This window comes from Callospermophilus lateralis, chromosome 14 (assembly GCF_048772815.1).
Source record: "Callospermophilus lateralis isolate mCalLat2 chromosome 14, mCalLat2.hap1, whole genome shotgun sequence".
NCBI lineage: Eukaryota > Metazoa > Chordata > Mammalia > Rodentia > Sciuridae > Callospermophilus > Callospermophilus lateralis.
The window spans coordinates 42,999,182-43,022,927 of record NC_135318.1 but is presented as its reverse complement, the minus strand read 5'-3'; the positions used below and the strand labels follow the sequence as shown (position 1 = coordinate 43,022,927).

Genomic DNA, 23,746 nt, shown 5'->3' with positions numbered 1-23,746 from the left:
ATGTGTAATTATATGTATTATATGTAATAGTGAGGGTCTTGTTCCTGGAATAAAATCAAAGTAATTTATTTTTTATTCTCTAGTTTTTCCCTGCTACTTTTGGCTCTCTCTCTTTAATATATATATTTTTTTGTTTGGTGGACCCTTGGAAAGAGAAGGAAAAGACTGGAACTGATACAGGTACAGGAAAGTGTATATTTATTTGCTTTGGGTATGAAGAGTGGTGAGTTGAAGTGAGTATATGAAATTATTTGGAGTTTTGTTCTTTTTTTTTTTTTTTTTTTTGGTGGCACTGGGGACTGAACCCAGGGCCTTGAGCATGCGAGGCAAGCACTCTACTAACTGAGCTATATCCCCAGCCCCTTGTTTATAAATTTCATGGGTCATGGGCTCAGTGGTAGAGTACTTGCTAGTGTGAGTCACTGGGTTTTATCCTTAGCTCCACATATAAATAAATAAATAAACAGATAGATAAATAAATAAATAAAAGAAATAAAGGTGTTGTGTCCATCTACAGCTAAAAATTCATGGGTCATGGTATCTCTTCTTATTGTATAATACTTGTCATTTAGCACTAGCCATGAGCTATTAAAGGATAATTTATTTCGTTTCATTTTATTTGTGGTACTCAGGGCCTCACACATGCTAGGCAAGTACTATACCACTGAGTTTTTTTTTTTTTATTTATTTTATTTTTTTTAGTTGTAGATGGACACAATAACTTTATTTTATTTATTTATTTCTGTGTGGTGCTTAGGATTGAATCCAGTGCCTCATCCGTGCTAGATGAGCACTTTACCAGTGAGCCACAACCCTAGCCCACCACCGAGCTTTTTAAATTTTATTTTGAGACAGGATCTCATTGAGTTGCCTAGGCTGATCTCAAACCTCCAGTCCTCCTGCTTTGGCCTCCTGAGTAGCTGAGATTATTAGGTGTGGCCCACAGCCTGGCTATAAGAGACATTTTAAAATGTCCTTAATATTATTATTTATTCAAATGTTTTTATTTTAGTAAGACTTTATTGTTTTAACATGTAATTCCTGCATTAGATAAGTTGCTAGTTAATCTTTTTTTAAAAGTATTTCTTTAGTTGTCAATGAACCTTTTTAAAATTTATTTCTATGTGGTACTGAGAATTGAACCCAGTGCCTCACATGTGCTAGGCAAGCGCTCTACCACTGAGCTTCAACTCTAGCTCTTCTTCTTAACTTAAAAGAAGACCCATTTATTCATTTTACTTTTATGTCAGTACTCTTTTGAGCTTTTGGGGAAAAAAAAAAGTCTTTGGGTTGTATTTTGAGTAATGCTTGAGAAAAGAACTGCTTGCTGGTTGGTGAGGAATTAGGGGAAATAAAAGGTTTCTGAGGAATTCCCCAATGTTTAGCTTTTTTCAGCAGCTCTAGTCCTTCAAAGAATACACCCCCCACCCTTAATTTCTTTTATAGTATCAAAATTTGGGTTATGTTAATTTTGTGTCTCTAGTGTGACAAAGGTGTCTGTCTATTGCAATAGAGCAATATTGTAGCTAAGTTATAAAGCAGTGTTGATCCAATTTTTTCATAAAAGTATTTATAGGGGAGAGTGTATAACTATAGGGGCATCTGGAATCTTGGCAAGATTTGAAGTAGTTACTAAATTAGGGAATATTTCTTTGAACTCTCCTGTTTCATCTTTGTGCCAGTTTTTTCCTTTTTAAGACAACCTTTTTTTTTTTTTTTTTTTTTTTTTTTTTTGTAGATGGACACAATACCTTTATTTTATTGATTTATTTCTTTGTGGTACTGAGGATCGAATCCAGTTCCTCACAAGTGCTTGGCCACTGAGCTACAACCATAGCCCTGTCAGTGCCATTTTTTAAGAATAGCTTTTGAATGATTCTTTCAGCTCTAATTTTAGAATAAAATCAAAGGTCGGGGGAGGCTTCAGGAAGTTACTACTGTGTTTATATAGCAGCCTCAAGTATCATTGGTAACCCTGGGATTGAGATTTTTAATATAATGTCTTTGCTAATCCATATGCTTTACTAGTATAGGGTGGTTAAGAAACTTTTATAGTAATAATAGGCAAAGTCGAAATGATCTGCAGTCTCATTGTTTTTCCCCATATAATGTTCAGTCTTTTAGGAACTAAGGTGAGATGATGGGATTATTCCTGAAACCACAGAAAAGAGCTGAAAAAAATTTAGAATTGTTTGAGAAAATAAGAAAGACTTCTCTGAGTGGACCAGATATTTTGAGTTGTTTCTGGAAGATAGAAATGCACTAAGGTGCCCTAACTTTCAAAATTAGGCATAGTTTTAATTTGATTTTTAGCTGTTGGGGGAGTATTAAAGATCATGTGAGGAATAGTAATGTTCTCATTTTTTTTTTTTTTAGAGAGAGAGAGAGAGAGAGAATTTCAATATTTTTTAGTTTTTGGCAGGCACAACATCTTTGTTTGTATGTGGTGCTGAGGATCGAACCTGGGCCGCACTCATGCCGGGCGAGCGTGCTACCGCTTGAGCCACATCCCCAGCCTTGTTCTCATTTCTTTTGACTTGTGTGTATTTGTAAAACAACCCTCCTCAAAGGGGTATGAATTTAAATAGACAGTGATTCGTTCTAAATAAATTTGAGTTTAATAACTTTTGACTCCTTAAATATTCTATGAGCACTCATTGAATTTTGAAACACCTTTTTTCTTAAATTTGCTTATGTTTGGTACTTTTGTTTACATTGTTTCTCTAAAAGTTAAAAATTTGAAAATGTATGTTTTTGAGGTAAAATGCTCAATTGTTTTTGATAGTAATTATAATTGAATTAATGCTTGGAAACATAACTGTATGTTCTGTAATTTGCTATATTGTTTCAAGATTCTAAGCAGACCATATCCATTCTTGCTTATTTTAATTTAATTAATTTTTTACAGTACTGGTGTTTAAACCCAGGGTTTTTGAATGCTAGGCAAGTGCTCACCAGTGAACTACATCCCCAGTCCTTATTATTTTATTTTGAGGCAGAGTTTCATTAAGCTGTCTATACTAGCTTTGAACTTGTGATCCTTCTGTCCCAGCCTCACAAGTAGTTGGGATTACAGGAGAATGCTACCACACTGGGCTAGCATATCTTTTTATTTTTTATTTTTTTGTTACTGGGAATTAAAGTTGGGTGTGCTTTACCACTGTGCTATATCACCCAGCCCTTTTTTATTATGAGAGGGTGTCACAAAGTTGTTGAGGCTGTACTTGAATTTGGAATCATCCTGTCTCAGATGCCTGAGTTGCTGGGTTACAAGCACACACCAGTTTATCATATCCATTCCTAAAACAAAGTGAATAGTACAGTAAACTGGATTTGTGCTTTTGTATTTTTTACCTTTAATTATGTTGTAGTATGCTGTTTTTAAGTAGTTTCAGGGACTTACAACTGAAGACCAGTTATGAAGACCAGTTATCATAGCAGTAAGACAGTATAGTTTTAATTGGCCATCAAGTAATGATGAGAACAGGTTTATTATAAACCCTTTGCTGTTAAAATACTTATTTGGTAATCTCTTGAAATACAGAATGATTCTTTGCTGTATATGATTAGAATGAAAAAATGCTTAAATCAGAGATACTTGAAATTAAGATGTCACCACACCTCTTATGTGTTTGTGGTTAAAAGAAAACCGCATAACATAAATATACCCTCTTAACAATTTTTAAGTGTATGGTACAGTATTATTAGCTCTATGTTTGTTGTAAACAAGTCTCTAAAATTTTTTAATCTTGCATGACTAAAACTCTATACCAGTTGAATAACAACTATTCCCCTCTTGGCAAATTCCGTTCTAGTTTCTGTTTCTGAGTTTGATTGCTTTAGGTACCTCATATAAATGTAGTATTTGTCTTTTTTAAGTGGTTGACTTAACTTCATTCAGGGTTCATCCATGTTATATTATATGACAGAATTTCCTTCTTAACCTGAACAACCCATTGTATATCACATTTTCTTTAATCATTCACCACTGTATAGACAATTTAATTGCTTATACATCTTAACTAATATAGATTATGTAATGAGGAACACAAACATCATTATTTGGCTTATCTTTTCTTGCAGATATATTCGACTTTATGGGAGAAAATTTAGCAAAGAAGATCATGTTCTTTTTATTAAGTTATTGTATGAACTGGTATCAATTCCCAAACTGGAAATCAGCATGATGCAGGGATTTGCCCGTCTCTTGATCAACTTGTTAAAGTAAGTTCATTTTCTATGATTTCTGCTAAGGTTTTAATTTTTGTTTGTTTTTCTTTTTGAGGTTTCAGTAAATGAGAGCCACTTTGGGAAAAGATCACAGAAAACATTAGCATAGATTTAATTTTGTGTATCAATTAACCTTTTAAATAAAAATTTTTATCTCTATGAAATCTTCTTTTCCATAGCACACATTCAAGTTTATATTGTGTGATTCTTTCATTTATCCTTATTATTTCCCCATATTGGTTATATTTTCCTGGAAGACAGGGGCCATTATGTTCTTTGGCAATCCAAGAGCACTCAGCACAGTGTTGCAAACATTAAATACCCCATAAATAGTGTGGTAAAATAGGAAATTTGTTTGTAATAGTGGTGGCATAAATTTAAATGCCCCTTTTAATTTAGTCCTTTTTGAGCAGCCGAAAGAATCTGGTGTATTGTTCTAATATTATGTTCTGCCAGTGAGTGTCTGAATGGGGAAAAGCAAAAGCTACTGTGATTAACTGTGCTTTTTATGTAGTATGTGTGACACACACACACACGCACACACGCACACACGTTTTTTCTCTTTTTGACTAGGAAAAAGGAACTTCTTTCAAGAGATGATTTGGAGTTACCTTGGAGACCACTTTATGACATGGTAGAAAGAATATTATATTCCAAGACAGAGCACCTGGGATTAAATTGGTTTCCTAAGTAAGTACTTCTGATAAAGTACTTCTTGGGGGGCGGGGCACTTGACTTGAGGGGATTGATCATGATTGAAGAATATTGGATCTCTTGAAATAAGCAATCAAATACACATTTTTATATGTTCATTTTAATGTAACTTGACTCCTTAGAAAATTCATTGCCTTCTTGAAATTATCTGAAAGCACACCTCTCAAGGCTTTCCCACCAAGATACCTCTAACATCCAGTGTCACATAATAACCGAAGAAAATAAGAGCAGTGGGATAGGCCTGTAATCCAGCAACTTTGGAGGCTGAGGAAGGAGGATTGCAAATTTAAAGCTAGTCTCTGCAACTTAGGGAGACCCTGTCACAAAATAAAAATAGAAAGGACTGGAGGTGTAGATGAGTGGTAGAGCACCCCTGGGGTCTATCCCCAGTACCACAAAAGAAAAAAGAAAAAAGACTGTAAAATGTGCGTTACTTCTAATGATACAAATTAGATTTCAAGAAATATCTCTTCCTTTCCTTTCTTTCCTGGCGATTTAACTCAGGGGGTCTCTATCCCTGGGCCATACACCCAACCCTTTTTTATTTTTGAGACCGGTTTTTGCCAGCTTGCTCAGGCTGGACTTGAACTTGTGGTCCTCCTGCCTCAGCCTCCTGAGTTGCTGAGATTACAGGTGTGCCACTATACCTGGCTTTAGCATTTTTCATTATATATCCGGTGTGTGTATTTCTTTCTTTCTTTTTTTTTTTGGGAGGGGGAGTCTTATCTTTTTTGGAACTGAGTGTTGTATTGAACCCAGGGCTTTTGTGTGTGTGAGGCAGGCGTTTTGCCACTGAGCCAAGGCCTCCATGTGTTTTAATTCTTCTAGTAAAATGGATGCTTCAAGAAGATTCTTTGCATATTCCAGAGCACTCATATTTCTAAAGACATACATTCCTAGTTAAAGAATGTCAGTTTGAGTGGTTGACTGTTTTTAGAATCTAAACACAGACCAGTCTAACTGCACAGACCTTGGTTTATACCATTTCCTGGTAATGTTCAGAATTGTTACTGATTATTGACTTCTGGGACATATGTTCCAACTCTTTAAGACTTCTACTTTTTGTAAGTTTTGTATTTTATTTTGAATGTACAGAGTACAATATAATCACCTGTCCTTTTAGGTTAATAGTGATTCAGACTTGACTGCTTAATGTCATTTCTCTTTGTTAACAGGGGTTCAGTTGTGACATAGCCCTTAATTTTCTCAATTTTAGCATTTTTGGATTTAAATGCTCTCAAATATGTGATTAGGTTTATTTTTAGGGACTTTTTTCTCCACTTTTTAAATAGCTATTGCCTTTCTTTATCTAGAACTGTCTAGAATTATTTGTCATATGTGTAAGTACTCATTACCTGAAGAGTACCATTTTATGTCTATTAATTTTTTTGTACTAGAGATTGAACCTAGGGTCCCTTAATTACTGAGCCACATCCCCAGCCCTTGTTTTTTTTTTTTTTTTTTTTTTTTTGGGAGACAGAATCTTACTAAGTTGTTGAGGGCCTTGCTAAGTTGCTGAGGCTAGTTTTGAACCTGCAGTTCTCCATCCCCCATTACAGGCATGTGCCACCATGCCCAACATCTTTTTTCTCTTGTCTTTAAATATGTATTCCTGTAGTTTATTTCTCAGTCTTAGACATGTATCCATTACCTCATTATTTCCTGTAGCCTCCTTAGTTAATTTCATTTAAACCAGGGTGAACTCCCAGGCTTCACTTAGATCAGTGATCTGTGTTCCTTACCATAGACTTTTAAAAAAATGACTGCAGATGGTAGATTATAAAAGATTTTCAGTTCATAGACAAGTGGTGAAAAATGAAATTATATAAATAGAAAGGGTTAAAAAATGACTATAGGTGATCCTGAACTTTGGCCCTAGCTGGATTTTGGACAGTGGTCTCAAGAAGAGTGATCAGAATCATTTATTTTCTGAAGGTTTTATATATTAAAACAAGGAAACTTTATTGCTACCATAAAGGTAATAAATCATCATGAAACTGATACAATGTGTAAAATATGCGTTTATAAATTTTGCTATGCAAACTCAAAATTTAATATAAAAGCATTATAAAGATTGGTTTTGAGGGGCTAGGGTTAATAAGTCAGTGGTAGAGTGCTTGCCTAGCATGTGTGAGGCATTGGGTTCGATTCTTAGCACCACATATAAATAAATAAAATAAAATTAGGTCCATAAAAAATTCCTTTTGAATACTCTTTCCCTCAAGGAGGATGGCATGAATTGACTTGATTAAGCCTTCTTTAAATATGAGCTCAAAGATTGATTGGCATCACTACTTCATGGATTTCAGGGACCTTAGCGCACTGAGGTTATCTTTCTGAAACTTTTCTGGCTTATTTTTTTGACTGTCTTTGAAAGTCATTAGTGAGAGGTAAGGGAATTCAGTTGGTTTGGTGCTTTCTTGTCCTTCAGTATGTCCTGTTCTTAAAACATCCTATGCCAGCATTATCCTTCTGTCTTGCCTCCTCTTATAAGAGGCAGCTTCTTCTTACAAAGTCCTGGGTGAGCACTAATAAATGTCTGGCTTTCTTCTTCAGTAAGTAGTCCCAACTGTTTTGCCACAACATTTTCTGTTAGTGCCTGTTGGTTGGTACTTTTCATTTTCTAACCCTGAAATTTTGATATCTTGCTTATGGTGTCTGAAGCATCAAATTGTCCTTGCTTTTATGGAAACCTTTCTGCTTTAAAATTTCACCACAAACACACACACACACACACACACACACACACACACACACAGTCACACACACTTCCTCCCTCCCTCCCTCCCTCCCTCCCTTCCTCCCTTCCTTCCTTCCTTTGTATTGGAATTTGAACCCAGCAGTTTGCTCTGCCTCTGACCTACATCCCTGGCCCTTTTTATTTTTTATTTTGATATGGTTTTGCTAGTTGCCCAAGCTGACCTGGAACTTGTGATCTTCCTGCCTCAGCCTCCAAAGGTATGTGTCATCATATCTGACTGCTCTTAGCATTGTATTTTTTTGGTACTTGGGATTGAAACCAGAGGTGCTTAACCACTGAACCACAACCTCAACCCTTTTTTTTGTTTTGTTTTTTTGGAGATAAGGTCTCATCAAGTTGCTTAGGGCCTTTCTAAGTTGCTGAGGCTGGCCTTGAATTTTCATCCTCCTGCCTTAGCCTCCTGAGTTGCTGGGATTACAGATGCTTATCACTGCACCTGGTGCTCTTAGTGTTCTTAGTATTTTAAAGAAATAGTGTGGTTCTGCTGAAATCTTTAATTGATTTAAATAAGTAACTCAACTCTGATTGATTCACCACTCCATTGTTGTATATTTTTAATTAATTATTTAAAATAAAATTTACAAATGATATAATTTTTAATAGCTATTTCCTTTTATTATCTAGAACTGTCTAGAATTATTTGTCATATGCTTAAGTACTCATTACCTGAAGAGTAGTACCATTTTATGTCTCTAGTAATTTTTTTCTCTTGTATTTTTTGGTACTAGAGAGTGAATCTAGGGTCCCTTAATCACTGAGCCACATCCTAGCCCTTGGGAGTGTGGTAGTGTAGTTCAGTATAGGATGTGTGGTTATTATTTTTTTTTTTAAATATTTTTTTATTTTTTTAGTTATCGGCAGACACATCATCTTGTTGATATGTGGTGCTGAGGATCGAACCCGGGCCGCACGCATGCCAGACGAGCACGCTACCGCTTGAGCCACATCCCCAACCGGATGTGTGGTTATTAGCACGTACCAGGGCATGGATTTAGTCCCCAGCACCTAATAATAATATCACTTAATATCACTACTATTATTATTTTAACCTACTTATGCTCATTATGTCTATTCAGTGGCAAATATTATTATTATTATTATTATTAAACCTAAAAAGAGAAATAATAGGAAAGTAGTTCATTATAAAACATTTATGTCTCATCATGCACATGTATATTGTGTCATTACATAAAAAGACACAATATAGTATTCATATTTTGCACCTACTTAATCTGAATATGTGGATATTTTTCTAAAATGCTTTCTAGACAAGTGCACAGACCCCAACCCTTACCCCTACCCCCACACCATGGTACTGGGAATTGAACCTGGGACAACCTAAGGCCTCATCCAAAATACTAGCCAAGTGTTTTACCACTGAACTACACCTCCATTCCCTTCCCCTCACTCCCAAGTACATTCTACATGTGGTTTAGGGACTCAACTAATTTTTGCTACCTTTTACCTTGGATTCAAATAATCAAAAATTTCTGCCTCATTCTTCAGTCCTTATTACTGGTTCAGTACTCTTTGCCTTATCTTACTTTTAATTTGTAAGACCCAGGCCTTCTCATTTCCAATCCAGTAGTCTTTTCTTTGTATCAGTGCTTCTTAGCATTTTCACTAACACCCTCTTCATGTCCCTAAGGTGTTAACTAAAGAGGTCCTGGAATGAGATATTTCTTGGAAGTTTCATGTATTCTCTTAAATATTCATATTTGCAGTAGGTTTATTAGGTAATGTTTTTATAAGCAAACATTTCTCTGTATATCTATGACTAAAATTGATGTTCTAGGAAGATGAGCTATATTGTTCCAGTGGTGTGAAGTTATTTCACACAGGGCTGTGTACCTTCACTATACAGAGTATATGTTATAAAGTACAGCATCATTGCTTGAGTATTTTCTTTGAAATGATAAGTTGTTCAAGTTTAAAGGGTTCAGAAAGAATACTGGTAATCTCCCAGAAACTCAGAAGCTGAGACAGGAGGATTCAAGTTCTAAGCTAGCATTAGCAAAAGCAAGGTGCTAAGCAATTTAGTGAAACCCTGACTCTAAATAAAATACAGAAATGGGCGTGCCCCTGAGTTCAATCCACAGTACCCGCCCCCCAATTAAAAAAAATATATTGGGAATCTGAACCTACTTTTAAGAGGACTTGGTGAGAAGCTGCACTATAAGAAAAAATTAGAAATTTAGTGTCTCTGTATAAGTTTAAAAATAGGCTAAGCATTGTGGTGCACATCTGTAATCCCAGTGACTTGGGAGGTGGAAACAGAAGGATCAAAAGTCCAAGCTAGCCTGGGCAAAATAGTGAGAACCTGTCTCCAAAAACAAACAAAAAAAGAATATGGTACTTAAAAACATTTTGCAAGACTGTGATTCTCTATAATTATTCTCTCTAGTCCTTTTACTGTTATATTTTTGTTTTCTTTTGAAAGTAACACCTTTATTTCTATTCAGATTATTCTGTATATAATTATAAAAATTCAGTTTGAAAGATTTTCACAGTGTTTTGGTTCTTGGTCTTTCTTCATCACACTTGCCTTGAATTGAGGATTCCAGTAGTCTTTGAAGAAGTGGGAAGCCATACAGTGACACTTTCTTCCTCACTCCTCCAAGCAATCCTTTGTTCTCTGAATTTCTAATAATTTTTTAATTGCTTTTCTGCTTAACGTTCTGTTTCATGCACTAATACAGCAGTGCTTTAAATTTACAATCACTGGATAAAATTACTCTTTACAGACATTTTATTTCCAAAACCCCTTAGCTTAAAAAGAGCCACTTATATGGCATGCTTATTTATACTGGTATTTTTGTTTTGAGTATTTTCATCTTAGATGTATTCTGACACATTTTACAACAGTTTTGTCAGCTGACTGCATGTGTTCATACTATTTTTAGAATACTATTTTTATAATCTAACTGAAAGATTGCTTCATTTGTTAACTATTTGTCTTTCAAATCTAAAAGTTGTATCTTTTATGTGTTTGTCTTTTCTGAAATGACTGTTTAGCTTGCCATGCATTTCAGGATTATTTGGAGCAAAGGTTAACTTCTTTCTCTCTGCTTTTCTCCTTTTCCCTTCCCTTCTTTTCTTCTCCCAGGCTCTTTTTCTTTTTCTCTCCCTTCTGTTTTTTTTTCCCTCTCTGTCTCAAGGGCAAAAGACCTTTTTCTTCACTCATCTATTTCTGCTTTCTACTGGAGAAAGAAATCATCAGGGTTTTTAATTTGATACAAAAAGCAGAATTGGAAAGGAGATAAGTAACTATGAACTTGACACTAGCAATATAACAAATGATTATTGTTTACTTCATAAAAAAAAGCACAAATTGAAAGTTAGGGGGCTGGGGATGTGGCTCAGGCGGTAGCGCGCTCGCCTGGCATGCGTGCGGCCCGGGTTCGATCCTCAGCACCACATACAAACAAAGATGTTATGTCCGCCGATAACTAAAAAATAAAAATATTTTAAAAATTCTCTCTCTCTCCTCTCTCTCTCAAAAAAAAAATTAAAAAAAAAAGAAAGTTAGAAATATAGGAAGCACACACATTATGTAGAGTATTGCTGCTAACAAAATGTATGGGAATTATACTTAGATCAATTTTTACAAATGGGTGCAGGTAACTCTTGTTTTTTTTTTTTTTTTTTTTTTAAGAGAGAATTTTTAATATTTATTTTTTAGTTATCGGCGGACACAACATCTTTGTATGTGGTGCTGAGGATCGAACCTGGGCTGCACGCATGCCAGGCGAGCGTGCTACTGCTTGAGCCACATCCCCAGCCCAACTCTTGTTTTTTTTTTTAAATATTATTATTATTTTGGTAGGATATTGAACCGAGGGTCACTTTGCCACTGAACTATATTCCCAGCCCTTTTTATATTTTATTTAGAGACAGGATCTCCCTGAGTTGCTTAGGGCCTCAGCCTCCTGAATCGTTGGGATTATGGGCATGTATCCAGCAGTAAATATTGATTATTAATATGGTATTTGCAATGTTTGGGGATTTTTTTTTTTTAAATGGTAGTTGTAGGGATTGAACCCAAGGCCCCCACATATACCAGGCCGTCACTCTTATCACCAAGCTAAGTCCCCAATCCCTGCAGTGATTTTTTTTTTAATATTTATTTATTTTTTTAGTTTTCGGTGGACACAACATCTTTATTTTATTTTTTATGTGGTGCTAAGGATCGAACCCAGTGCCCCCACATGCCAGGCGAGTGCGCTACCGCTTGAGTCACATCCCCAGCCCACCCTGTAGTGATTTTTTAATACATTGAGAAACATTCTGTTTACTTAAAAAAAAAGTTGTTTTTGTTTTTTGTTTTGTTTTGTTTTTTTTTTTTGCAGTATTAGGGATTAAACCCACTTCCATGCAAATGCTAGGCATATGCTTTATAACTAAGTTGTATTCTGAGCCCTTTTTATTTTTATTTTTACATTTTTGAGAGAGAGTATTCCTCAGTTGGCTAGGCTGACTTCAAACTTTTGATCCTCTTCTGTCTCCAAAGTAGTTGGAATTAGAGAAGTGGAACACCATGCCTAACTGTATAAATGATTTTTTAAATGATTTTTAATATGATATGTTGTGTCTGTGGTACAGTGATGTTTTTTAAATAACTGTTTCTTTCTTACAGTTTTTAGAATTAAACTTAGTAGGCAAGTGCTCTACAATTGAGTTATGTATCTAACCCTAAAAAAGCCTATCTTAGGGGAAAAAAAAGAATAAAAAACTTAGTAATTATTAGTTATTATAATCAGGTTTGTTATCACTTAGAGTAGTTATAAATGGTTTTTTTTACAAATGGTAAGATTACTATAGTTTTCTGCATTTGCCATAGAGAGGTACTTTTCTCTAATTTTAATGAGAAAACAGTGCTCGCTTCATTAGTGATAAAGATGTTATTTGTAACTTTGTTTATGGTGTAATTACCTTGACTTTAATTTCGTATGAAACGACTACTTGCTCATTTAACTAATATAAGATTTTGAAAGATAGGGTATATGGAAAATATTTAACTGATTTATGGCAGGTTTTGTTTATATTTAGAGAAAGTAAAACTGACTCCTCCTATGTGCTTGCATAAAAAAAAAAGAATACTGTATAGGCAATTCCAATTAAATTATGAGGAGATTAAGGCAGAGAAATGCAGAATGTTGTTGATATAGCTTCCCATTTCACTTATGAAAAAGTAAACATTATTCTGAAATCCTTTTTTAATGTGTGGTACTAAGAATTGAACCCAGGGGTTAATTCCCAGTCCTTTTTAAATTTTTTTTTGAGACAGAGGGTCTCTTAAGTTGCTGAGGCTGGCCTGGAATTTGCAGTCCTTCTGTCTCAACTTGCCAAGTCGCTGGGATCACAAGTGTGTACCACCACATCTGGCCTGAGGTCAAATTTTAGTTTAAACAAAGCTGCAAGTACTTCTGGCTATGAGCAGTTCAGTTTATTCTCCTATTATTTACTATACATTTCTTTGGTTTAGAGGTGAATATTGTCATGATAGTTAAATAAAACCATGGAGATAAGACTCAAAACTCAAATTTATATAAAATTCACTACATCAATAACTGGAGGCTAAGGTGATTGACTGTCTTCACGCTTCTTTGCTACATAGTTAGCATTTATTAGTGTGTCATAAGGAATGTTATCGTAAGGAGAAATTGCGATCCAGAGAGAATGCACTCAGTCAATGGTCGAAACTGGAATAAGAACTCACTTTCTGCCCCAATAATACAGTAGCATTTGAAGAATTTCCCATTTTGATGTGATTTCCTAAATCATTAATTAATAGCCACTCAGAGGTGATAGAATCAATGTAAAAACAAAATGAGCACAAAATTTCAATTCTTACAGACATCAAGAATGCAGTTTATTTTAGCTAAATGTGAAGCAGTAATTGTTAACATTTATTGTGTTTAATTCTGGGTCACTTAATAACTGACTTATATATTATCTTATTAAATTTTTGTAAAAGTTCTATGAGAGGTAGGTATTGTTGCTCATTGATGAAAAAACTGTGGTATAATATTGTACTACTAGGAAGTAGAAGAATTTGTATTCATATTCAGATCTGTCTAACGTAAGCCCAAACTGTGAACCATTATATGATATTCTTTTCAACTTAACATGCCATTTCTAGGATGAATTGGGGTATGAGAAAATCCATCCAAAGCTTAGTCACTCTGTAGATCCCTTTTGATTAAAAAAAGAGTGTTCTGAATTGTTATCACTTTAGTATTATAAATACTAAATCACTTTAGTATTATAAATTTCCAACAATTACAAAGTATGTAGTGATTATTCACTCCCTCTAAAACTTAATGAAATATAGTCTAGTAGCATCTAGCCTTAACCTTTTATTTTATTTTTAAACAGAAACATTGTTCCCTTCATCTTGAGAGATTACAAGAATCACAAAAGGTCACTATACAGATATCACAGGTTAGAGAGATTGTACCCTTTTCTGGATAAACAGCATAAATCCAATGGTACAGGCCTTATGTATAAGAAGGGGTTGAAATCAGCCTTATTTAGGTGAATTAAATCACATTCCCACAAACCCTAGTCCTCATAATAAGTGAAGTATCGATACCAAGTGTTAATTAACTAGTGAAAACTTGTAGCTGTGCAGCATTTTATGACTTGCTTTCTAGAATCAGTTTTGACATTAAGTCAAAATTCGTTGGTGTAGGAAGTTACTTAGAAGCAACAGGTTTTTGGGGTTACACTGTCTCAAACCAGTTGTCACAGAAGGAGTGTTAAAAAAAGTTAGTGGGAACACAAACATTAGGAAGTTGTAGAATTGTATATCTTCAGCTTAATTCTCTGGAAAGACAGTTTATCATTTTAGAATTATTTTTTCAAAATCCGCATTTAAATTGGCCTATTATTTAGTTTGGAACTATAGATGGCTCTTCAAACCTTGCCTGTTTATTCTAAAATTTGTTCCTAAATTGTTCTTCAATCTAAACTAAAAGAAGACCCAAGATCTGTGCTATTTGTTGTCCTGATAGAATTTATTTATTGAATATTGTAAATAAATGGATAAGTATAAATGTGTATAAATATATGAACAGACAGGCTTGTTATAAGCACCTTGGAAACGTTTGAAGTAAAAATCAGAGCCGTGGTCTTCAGGGAGCTTTAAGTGCAGTTGAGAGAAGTTTGCCCATTTTTTAACCTGGCAAACTTAGATTTTTTTCTAAACTGTGTTTCTGACTTGCTTAGATTTTTTTTTTCTTGTTGTTTTATTTGGTTTTGCTTTGTTTTCCCTGCAAGAAAGTAGAGAGCCTAGCTCTCTGTTGATCAGAAAAAGTGCTTCATGATGGCTTTCTGGTCATGTGGCTCTCTGTTTAATTTAGAAGTCAACTCATGATTATCTCCTGGTTTCTTCTTCATTTAATTTTTCTGAGTAGTTTTAAAATTAAAATGATTCTTATTGCTCCCAAATAAAGAGATTATAGTTTTCTGTATTGGTAGTATAATATTGGTTATGCATGCTGAGTCTGTTATTCCTTGAAACTAGTTTCTTTGCAGTTTAGTTCTTTAGCTTTCAGAGAAGTTAAACCTTTGGACTAGGGAATTCAAAGAAGGTTAATGAGACTGTTAGATGGAAACACTGCCTGAACATTACCTTTTTCCTCCATATATATACATATTTTTTTATTTGTTTGTTTGAAATTTGAGAACTTTATTTTTACTCATACCTACCATCCTATAAGCAATCACATTTATTTTAAAATTTCAGTTCAAAATTACCTACTGTCCCTGTTTGGCTTGTTTGCAATGTGACTTCTTTTGACTATATTTCTAGCTAATATTTAAAATATTCCACTCTGGTCATGTATTTAAACTAGTATACATTGGCCTTTTCATTAAAACAGAAATGTTCATTATAAGTTTATATGCTAATTTGTTTTGATATTCCCTTGAGGTTCTGAAATGTTGAAAAATAAGTTCCAGCTTTTCATTTTACTCATCTAACTTTGCTAGTAGCCGGTCAAAGAGATGGCTGCTGTTTTTGATAATTGTTGCTGGCAATAAAGTGCCTTGGAGGATTATGGAACTCTTGTTAATTGATTACAAAATTTATTTCTGACAGTTGCTCATAGAAGCTTACCGGATTTGGTATGTCTGCTGTTTGTATTTTGATGTACATGCAGCATAATAAAAATTGAAGTTTCAAGTCACTGAGCACACTTCATGTGTTGATAAGTATGCTCATTGCTCCCTACTTTGTAAAGATTGAAAATAATTTGGCCTTTTTCCAGTGTAATGTTTTCTTTATAGCAGAGAAGGAGCAAAATGAGGGCAGAGGAAATAGTAGATTAGGAGTTTAGGTAGTTAATCCTTGCAGTTCTATTGTAAGAAAGAGAAGGGTTAGTTATTACATGTAAACAAATAATAGCTGAATATATGAACATATCTTAGAAATTGCTTAAATACTATTAATGTTCTTTAAAATAGCCCAATCTAATTTATCAAATGGCTTTTTCCTCCTCCAGTTCTGTAGAAAATGTTCTCAAAACACTCGTGAAAAGCTGCCGACCGTAAGTAGCTTCTCAATTTATAAAGCCTCTTGTGTCTGTGGGCCTTCCCCCAACTTTAGTATGTTTTGAAGAGAAAATTAAAGGTATAAATAGTTTCCAACATTGTGATGTTAGTCACCTAATGTAGCATATCATTCCCAGCTCTTGAACTGAATTTTTCATGTTTTATTTATAAATTTAGAAAATTTTAAGTTACCCATTATAAAGGATACTGTAAATTATATATAGCTATCTTTATTTGAAAGGTTTTCCTTAAGTATTATTTGTTATTCAGATCAGAATATTTTCTAAAATGAGCACTTTAGATATTACATTAAAATATTATGACAAGAATGTAGCCTAATTTTTTCCTAAGTATGTTCTGTTTCAGAATATTTAATTCTGAATTCTTACATTCTTATGATAAATGTCCTATATTATGATTAAAAATGAATATGGATAGAATTTAAGTCACGTCCAATTTTAGGTATTTGATCTATAGTCTTGTTTTCTTTTGATGGTGGTGCTAGGGATGGAACCCAGTACTTCATTCATCTGAGCAACCAATCTACCACTGAGCCACATCCGCAGTCCTGAACTATATTTTTCTTATCCAGCCATTCTAAGGCTTTTTTCTTGCTATAGATACAGTGGTAGTGCAGATATTTATCACTGGCCTGTTATACTACTTAGTCTTGCGCAAATGTATTTTCAGCATATGTAATGTCTCCCTCATAAAAGGCTTAAGATCTAACCTAAGTCACAAGCCACCAATGAGCAGTGACGTTTTTTAGGCAGTTACCATATTAGCCTATGTTTCCTCACTGAAACTTAACTATTACCAAGGTACATACTTGTTCTTGGGTAATTTATAGAACTCCCAGTTTTTTTATTTTGGATTATTAGATTTATGTATGAAATTCTTGAAGTTGAAACATAGTGTTTATTTTTTGTTTTGTTTTAACCCATTACACATAATGCTTGGTGAACTCAACAGAAATATTACTAGAAATGTAATTCACATAAAAGATTGAAGTATGATTTACATTAACACAGGTTTAGGAAAATATAGCAGGATTCATAGTATGTTGGGTAAGCCAAAAATATAAGTAGATCTGCAGGATATTCCCAATTTCCTTGGGTAGAATTCATATTTCTCAGACATTATTTCTTGTTTTAAACCTCTTAAGTTGAATGGGCAACTATACATGTGTCATCTTTAGCCATTTACCTTAATATTGTACGTATATGCACACTTGAGAGTTTAATTTTGTTACATAACTGCCCCAGGATGCTTCTGGCCATGTCACATAATTGCAGAATATTAGAATCTTTAGTACCAGATTCTTAGTTCAGTCTTCTGGTACACAGAAGGACTTAGTAGTTCCATGAGGGTAAAAAGTGTCCAGAGATTCATCCAAAAGGGGTCAAGAGTCCAGATGTGGTAGCCCACACATGTAGTAATACCGGTGACTCAGGAGGCTGAGGCAGAAGGATCAGAAGTTAGAGGCTAGCTTCAGCAACTTAGTGGAACCCTGTCTCAAAATAAAAATAAGATAAAAGGCTAAAGATGTAGCTCAGAGGTAAAGCATCCCTTTGTTCAATTTCCAGTATCAAACAAATAAACAAGAATAACAAAGGGTCCCAGACACCTCTGGACTGATGCCAGTTTTACTCACTTACTGATTTCCATTTCTTATGTAGAATGGGCTCATATAAGACTTTCTTAAAATTACTAGTACATAATTTTGTGGGTGATTGAAGGGTTTTTAATCTAATTTTACCAACTTCACAGAAGTTTTTTAAAGATTTTTTTGACAAAAGAGAATTTATTTTATCCCAGGTGTATTAGGATATATATTTTATTTTTAGTAAAAATGTGTGTTATTTGTGGGCTATCTTGACATTTGTGGTATGTGATATACTTTATAAAATCCACAACCTTCCTTTTTGTGGTGCTAGAGATTGAACCCAAGTGCTCTACATCTGAGCTAAACATCTCATCTCTTCCTTCCCGTTTTTGGTCAGTCATGTATTGATGTTGTAGAGTTTTTAGCCAATGATCAGACACATGAAAACTTTCTTTTTTTTAGGTATTTTCCAGCAGATGCAACAGCAGAAATGCTAGAGGAATGGCGGCCTTTAATGTGTCCTTTTGATGTAACGATGCAAAAGGCCATCACTTATTTTGAAATATTTCTTCCTACCTCCCTTCCTCCAGAACTTCATCATAAAGGTTTTAAGTAAGTATATACGTATATTAACAAATTCAGTAACATAGCAGGAAATACACATATGAACAACCCAGTAAAGCAGTAAGTTTAAATTTGTAAACTCATCCATTATGTTTATTATAGAAGTGTGTGAAGGCTAAAAGAGTTGAAAAGAAGATTGTAAATGAAGAGAAAATAAGGCTGTGTGACAAGACAAATAAAAACAAGGGCTTTAGGAAATTAAGAAAGAAAGGAAAAGAAAATAGTAAGAACAAATAGTAACAGGAAGACATTAATGGACAGAGTCAGGGGAGAGAAAGAAAATTGGAAACAGCTATTAGGAGTTGACAGTAATAATTTAACAGTACAACAGATGTTTTAATAGATGAGATCACATTTTATAGCATAAATTAGGAAGGGAATATTCAGACAAGAAATATTCCATTATTTTGTTAAGTTTGTAACTTTCAGTATTATTTTTTCTAGGTTGTGTAGTTATCAGTAAGAATAATAGATTTAAAAAATACAATGGATACCTGGCTTTGAACCACTTTCTATAATCACTTGCTATTCATAACAACATTTTTCTTCTTCAGACTTTGGTTTGATGAATTAATTGGCCTTTGGGTTTCAGTGCAAAATCTCCCACAGTGGGAGGGGGTGAGTATCCTGTTTTTCTTGTTTTATTATGTTTTTGTTTGGAGATAAATAGATCACTTGACAAGTAACTTCAGTTTGTTAGAATTGCCGTTAGCAATGTTATGATCAATTCTTTTTCATTTTATTTACTATTTTTCTAATAAAAGTAGACATCTACTTATCAATATTTAGGAGTATGAGCATATATTACAAAGTGCATAAAGTATAAAAAAATATTTTCTTTGTAACCTACACTAGATAGTGTTGGACACATGATGGATTTTTTTTTTAAGTTGAGGAGCCAGCCTTTATTTATTTATTTATTTATTTATTTTACTTTTTAAAGAAAGAGTGAGGAGAGAGAGGAAGAGAGAATTTTTTCAATATTTATTTTTTAGTATTTGGCGGACACAACATCTTTGTCTGTATGTGGTGCTGAGGATCGAACCCGGGCCACATCCCCAGCCCACATGATGGATTTTTTTAAAAAACATTTTATTGGATTAAAATTTCCTTTTCTGTTTTGTATTGTTGATGATGTTTTGTCATTTCTTTTTAGAAGCATCTTAGATGCAAAATGAGTGACATAAATCAGAACTTAAATTTGGATATTTAAAAAAAAATCTGTCAAATTGTGCTAATGACTGCTAGTAAGAACAAATGATTAAGGGGGCAGGACTATGATATTTTAAAGCAGCAAGAAATACTCTCCTTAACTTTGTTTTGTTTTGTTTATTTTCAGCAACTGGTAAATCTCTTTGCTCGATTGGCTACAGATAATATAGGGTACATAGATTGGGATCCATATGTACCAAAGGTAATTAAAAACATTTTAACATATATACAACAGCACTGACAATCAACTTTGTGTTGTAAAGGAGAAGTGTTTTTTGTATACTAATGCCCAGTGCCACATAATTTTTTTTTTTTTTTTTTTTTGGGTCTTAGTAAAAATAGAGATGAGCCAATCTTTTCAGTAAGCAACTGAAACATCAGGGTATCAAGAGTACATGATTTTTGTCTTTCCTATAAGGACATGAACTATAAGTTTCAGAGTGAGTATAGAAGTACTAAGTATATTAAGGGTGTCATGGATTCATACCTTTGAAAGCAAATTTTGGGCATTATATTTGATTACTACTATTAAGGGGTTACACACTTTTTAAATCACAATATGTATTTTTCTATAGTAAACTAAGGTAGAGTGTCTCTAGGTTCAGGTGTTTCTTAATATTGCATCTTTGATATTTCACCTGTAGAATCACTTCTGGAACATTAGTAGGACTAGAGATAGGACATCCAGGTGTTTTTGATGTATATACTGATGTTAGAACAGGACTGGAAGTAAGAGAAAGGCTCTGGTTGCCTTGGTTTGTTCTTTCTCTTGCCATTGGCTATTAAAACTAATTGAAAGGAGAAGTACTTCCCCCCCATCTTTGGGCATCTATCAAAGAAGATATAGATTTAAAACATAAATTTAATTGCATTACAATGAAATTATTATGTGACTGATTAAAATACAAATACTTAAGGGAAAAATGAAGCCAGCATTAAAATTTTGAAATAGAAAAGTAATTGGCTAGAGATACTTAAATTTTAGTTGGTGTTGTTGTGCATCCTGGGCATGGAACAGGAGCATAGGAATGATAATTTGTGTATGTGTAGAGAGAGGCAGGTGGGTAAAAAATTTTCATGTCTAACCACATATTGTTTTGCCTTTTTATGTTGAACTATAAATCTCATTAATTTTGGGGGACATGGATACAGCTGATTATTATCCTTGTGCCTGTGACCTATGTCATATGGTGTATCTATTAATATTTATGTATTGTTTTTTAAAATTAAAGCAAATGACTAAACAATTATAATGTTGCTTAAAAACCTCCAAGATGAGATGAGAGTATACTCAATATCACTAATGTATAGCACTAAGCTATTTAAGAAATTAATTTTGATACCTGTAAGTATTTATTCTTAATTCTTATCCTTTAAAAAAAATCTTTTTTTTTTTTTTTTTTAAAGATATTTACAAGAATTTTGAGAAGTTTGAACCTCCCAGTGGGAAGCAGTCAAGTGTTAGTTCCAAGATTTTTAACAAATGCTTATGATATAGGCCATGCTGTGATATGGATCACTGCCATGATGGTTTGTAATAAATAAATTTGTCATCTCTATTTTGCCTTACCCATACAAAAAATTGAAGTCCATGTTTGTGGTTTGGTTGGTCACTTGAATCTTGGATATATTGTTTCTTGCTTGCTTGTTTTCATGTTCTGAGGATTGAACCCAGGGCCTGGGGCTTGCTAAGATTCTTGGATATTTTCTTATGTTGTTCATTTCTGATGATGTTCATGTATATCGGATCTAGAATGTAGTCATAATCTACCATTTGTAAATCTTCTTAACCAATGTATCTTACAAATAGGATGAAAAGTTTATGAGGAATTCAAAATGTCAAACATTTTTTACAGATGTGGAACCAGACTCAGATAAGACACTCTCCTAAGATAGGATTATAACTCAGAACTGACCAGAAATCCCATTATTCTTTCATTGTTAATATTCACATAAATTATTATTGAAAACAAAATTTTGCAATTATCTTAGTGAAGGGAAAAGTATGAAGGATGAATTTATTGTCATCATTGAAGAAAATAAAAAATATGTCATAAGTTTAGATTTTGGTGTCATCTCAGGAATGCAGTTTTAGAACAACTATGATTTTCTGACTTAAGGTTGATATATTGCTTCTAGAGCTCTCTCCTTGAATTGTTCTGTTTGACATCATTTTTGTGGAAAAGACCAAGTGATTGTTACAAGCTTATAGCAAGAAATCCAAGCTCCCCATTGTTCTTACTATTTTATTGTTAAGAGGGGAAATCCCATTTTCCTAACATTCAGTAAGAGATGAATACAACAACTTCATGTTTGCTTACTATCTTATATAGGCAATAAGGTGAAACTCACTTTTTGGGAGCCACATAACTAGATGGTGATTAATGTAAGCCTTGAGTTCATTTTGCTCTGCCTTCCCACACAGTTCTCATTGGTGGCTACATTTTGTGTTAAATGTAAAAAGAAAATTAAAAAAAATGAAACTGGTCATGGTGACACATTCCTATCATCCCAGCTGCTAGGGAGACTGAGGCAGAAAAATTGTTTGAGACCAGCTTGAGCAACAATAGCAAGACCTATCTCAAAATAAATTTTCAAAGGGGTCTGAGGATGTAGCTTGGTGGTAGAGTGCTGGCTTACCTGGGTTCAGTTCCCATTATTGGAAAAACAGCCCCAACAATAAAATCTATAATGCTAATTATTGCCAGAAGTTTGAAGATTTTTGCATTTTGCTATAAAATTATTATGGTCTCTGGCCTATTCTAGATACTGGATTTAGAAGCATGAACATGGATTTCATTTAGCAGCTAGTCATGTTCCTAATATAATTTGACATTTTAGTTTACTTTTGTGCTGTGTCTTGAAAGATCACCACAAGACAAAGATTTTAAGTTCAAATTGTAGTTCTCTATCAACTTGATAGAAGAAAGCTATCTTTTTTCCCCTCATTTTCCTTCCAAGTTATGTTGTTTGATTAATTTTTTTGTGTTTGTTTTAGTAATAGATTGAAAAATAAAAATAATTTTCTTATTTGAGTAAAAAATAGGGCCCAGTATAACAAATTTGGACATTTTAAACCTTTGGAAGTAACCATAAAATATATAACTACATTTATGTAAAGCATCCCTTACCATTCCAAAGGATGAGGAATTCATTTAATGATTCATTTAAGAAATGCCTTATGTGCTTCATATTAGCCATCATTAGTTATTTTTGGATAATGATCTTAGTAATAAATTTTAGTATGCATGATATTTTACTTCAGAACTCTAAAATATACTATTAAGTTGAAAAATACACTTCCCCCCCAAGTGTTTAATTTAGTTGCTTTTATTTTTAGTAGAATGTTTTAAATTGCTTTGCATGCGATTCATTGGGGAATTGTTTTGACCCTTACTTAGAGGTAGAATTGATTTTTGTCATCAATATGAGGTGAACCACATTATAGATTTGTATATATAGGCCTGGGCCTGTTGACCCTGTCTCCTTTTTTTGCAGTGTAATGGAGATATTGACATTTTTATTCTTTTATTTGAATAGGGTGGACCAAGTAAGCTAGTGCAAAAACACTTAGCTGGTTTGTTTAACAGCATCACGTCTTTTTACCATCCTTCAAATAATGGGCGCTGGCTGGTGAGTATGTTCAATTTGGTCTATAGTATTTAAAAAATTTAAAAATATGGTCATACTTAACTGTTGCCTAGTAAGTTATTACTTTCATAGAACATACAGAAATAAGACATACTGCTATGGGTTACTGATGAGAAACTGCAGTATTTTGCAAAAGACAATAACAAAAATGCCATAGGATCATCTTTTCTATTTTATCATGTCAGCAGATTTTTTTTTCTTTTTTACTTCCTCAAAATGACTTTTTATGCAACAGAAAATTTATGTGTTGCTAGAAATTCTTAAAACTAGAATTTGAAATTCATTTTTATTTTATTTATTTGGTACTTGAGAATTGAGCAAGGGACCTTTTTATTTTTATTTTGAGACAGGATCTCGCTAAAATTACTGAGGTTCTTGCTGAATGCTGAGAC

General features: G+C 33.7%; 1 protein-coding gene across 1 annotated transcript in view; it reads left to right on the top strand.

Moving 5' to 3' along the window:
* The window catches only part of Psme4 (proteasome activator subunit 4), a 97,680-nt gene that overhangs the window by 12,593 nt on the left and 61,341 nt on the right, over positions 1 to 23,746 (top strand). The window contains exons 2-9 of the mRNA XM_076833980.2: positions 4,084 to 4,224; positions 4,804 to 4,920; positions 16,213 to 16,257; positions 18,330 to 18,479; positions 19,046 to 19,109; positions 19,831 to 19,905; positions 21,111 to 21,233; positions 23,244 to 23,336. Coding sequence (XP_076690095.1) covers positions 4,084 to 4,224; positions 4,804 to 4,920; positions 16,213 to 16,257; positions 18,330 to 18,479; positions 19,046 to 19,109; positions 19,831 to 19,905; positions 21,111 to 21,233; positions 23,244 to 23,336 — 808 coding nt within the window. The remainder of the gene's footprint in view (positions 1 to 4,083; positions 4,225 to 4,803; positions 4,921 to 16,212; positions 16,258 to 18,329; positions 18,480 to 19,045; positions 19,110 to 19,830; positions 19,906 to 21,110; positions 21,234 to 23,243; positions 23,337 to 23,746) is intronic.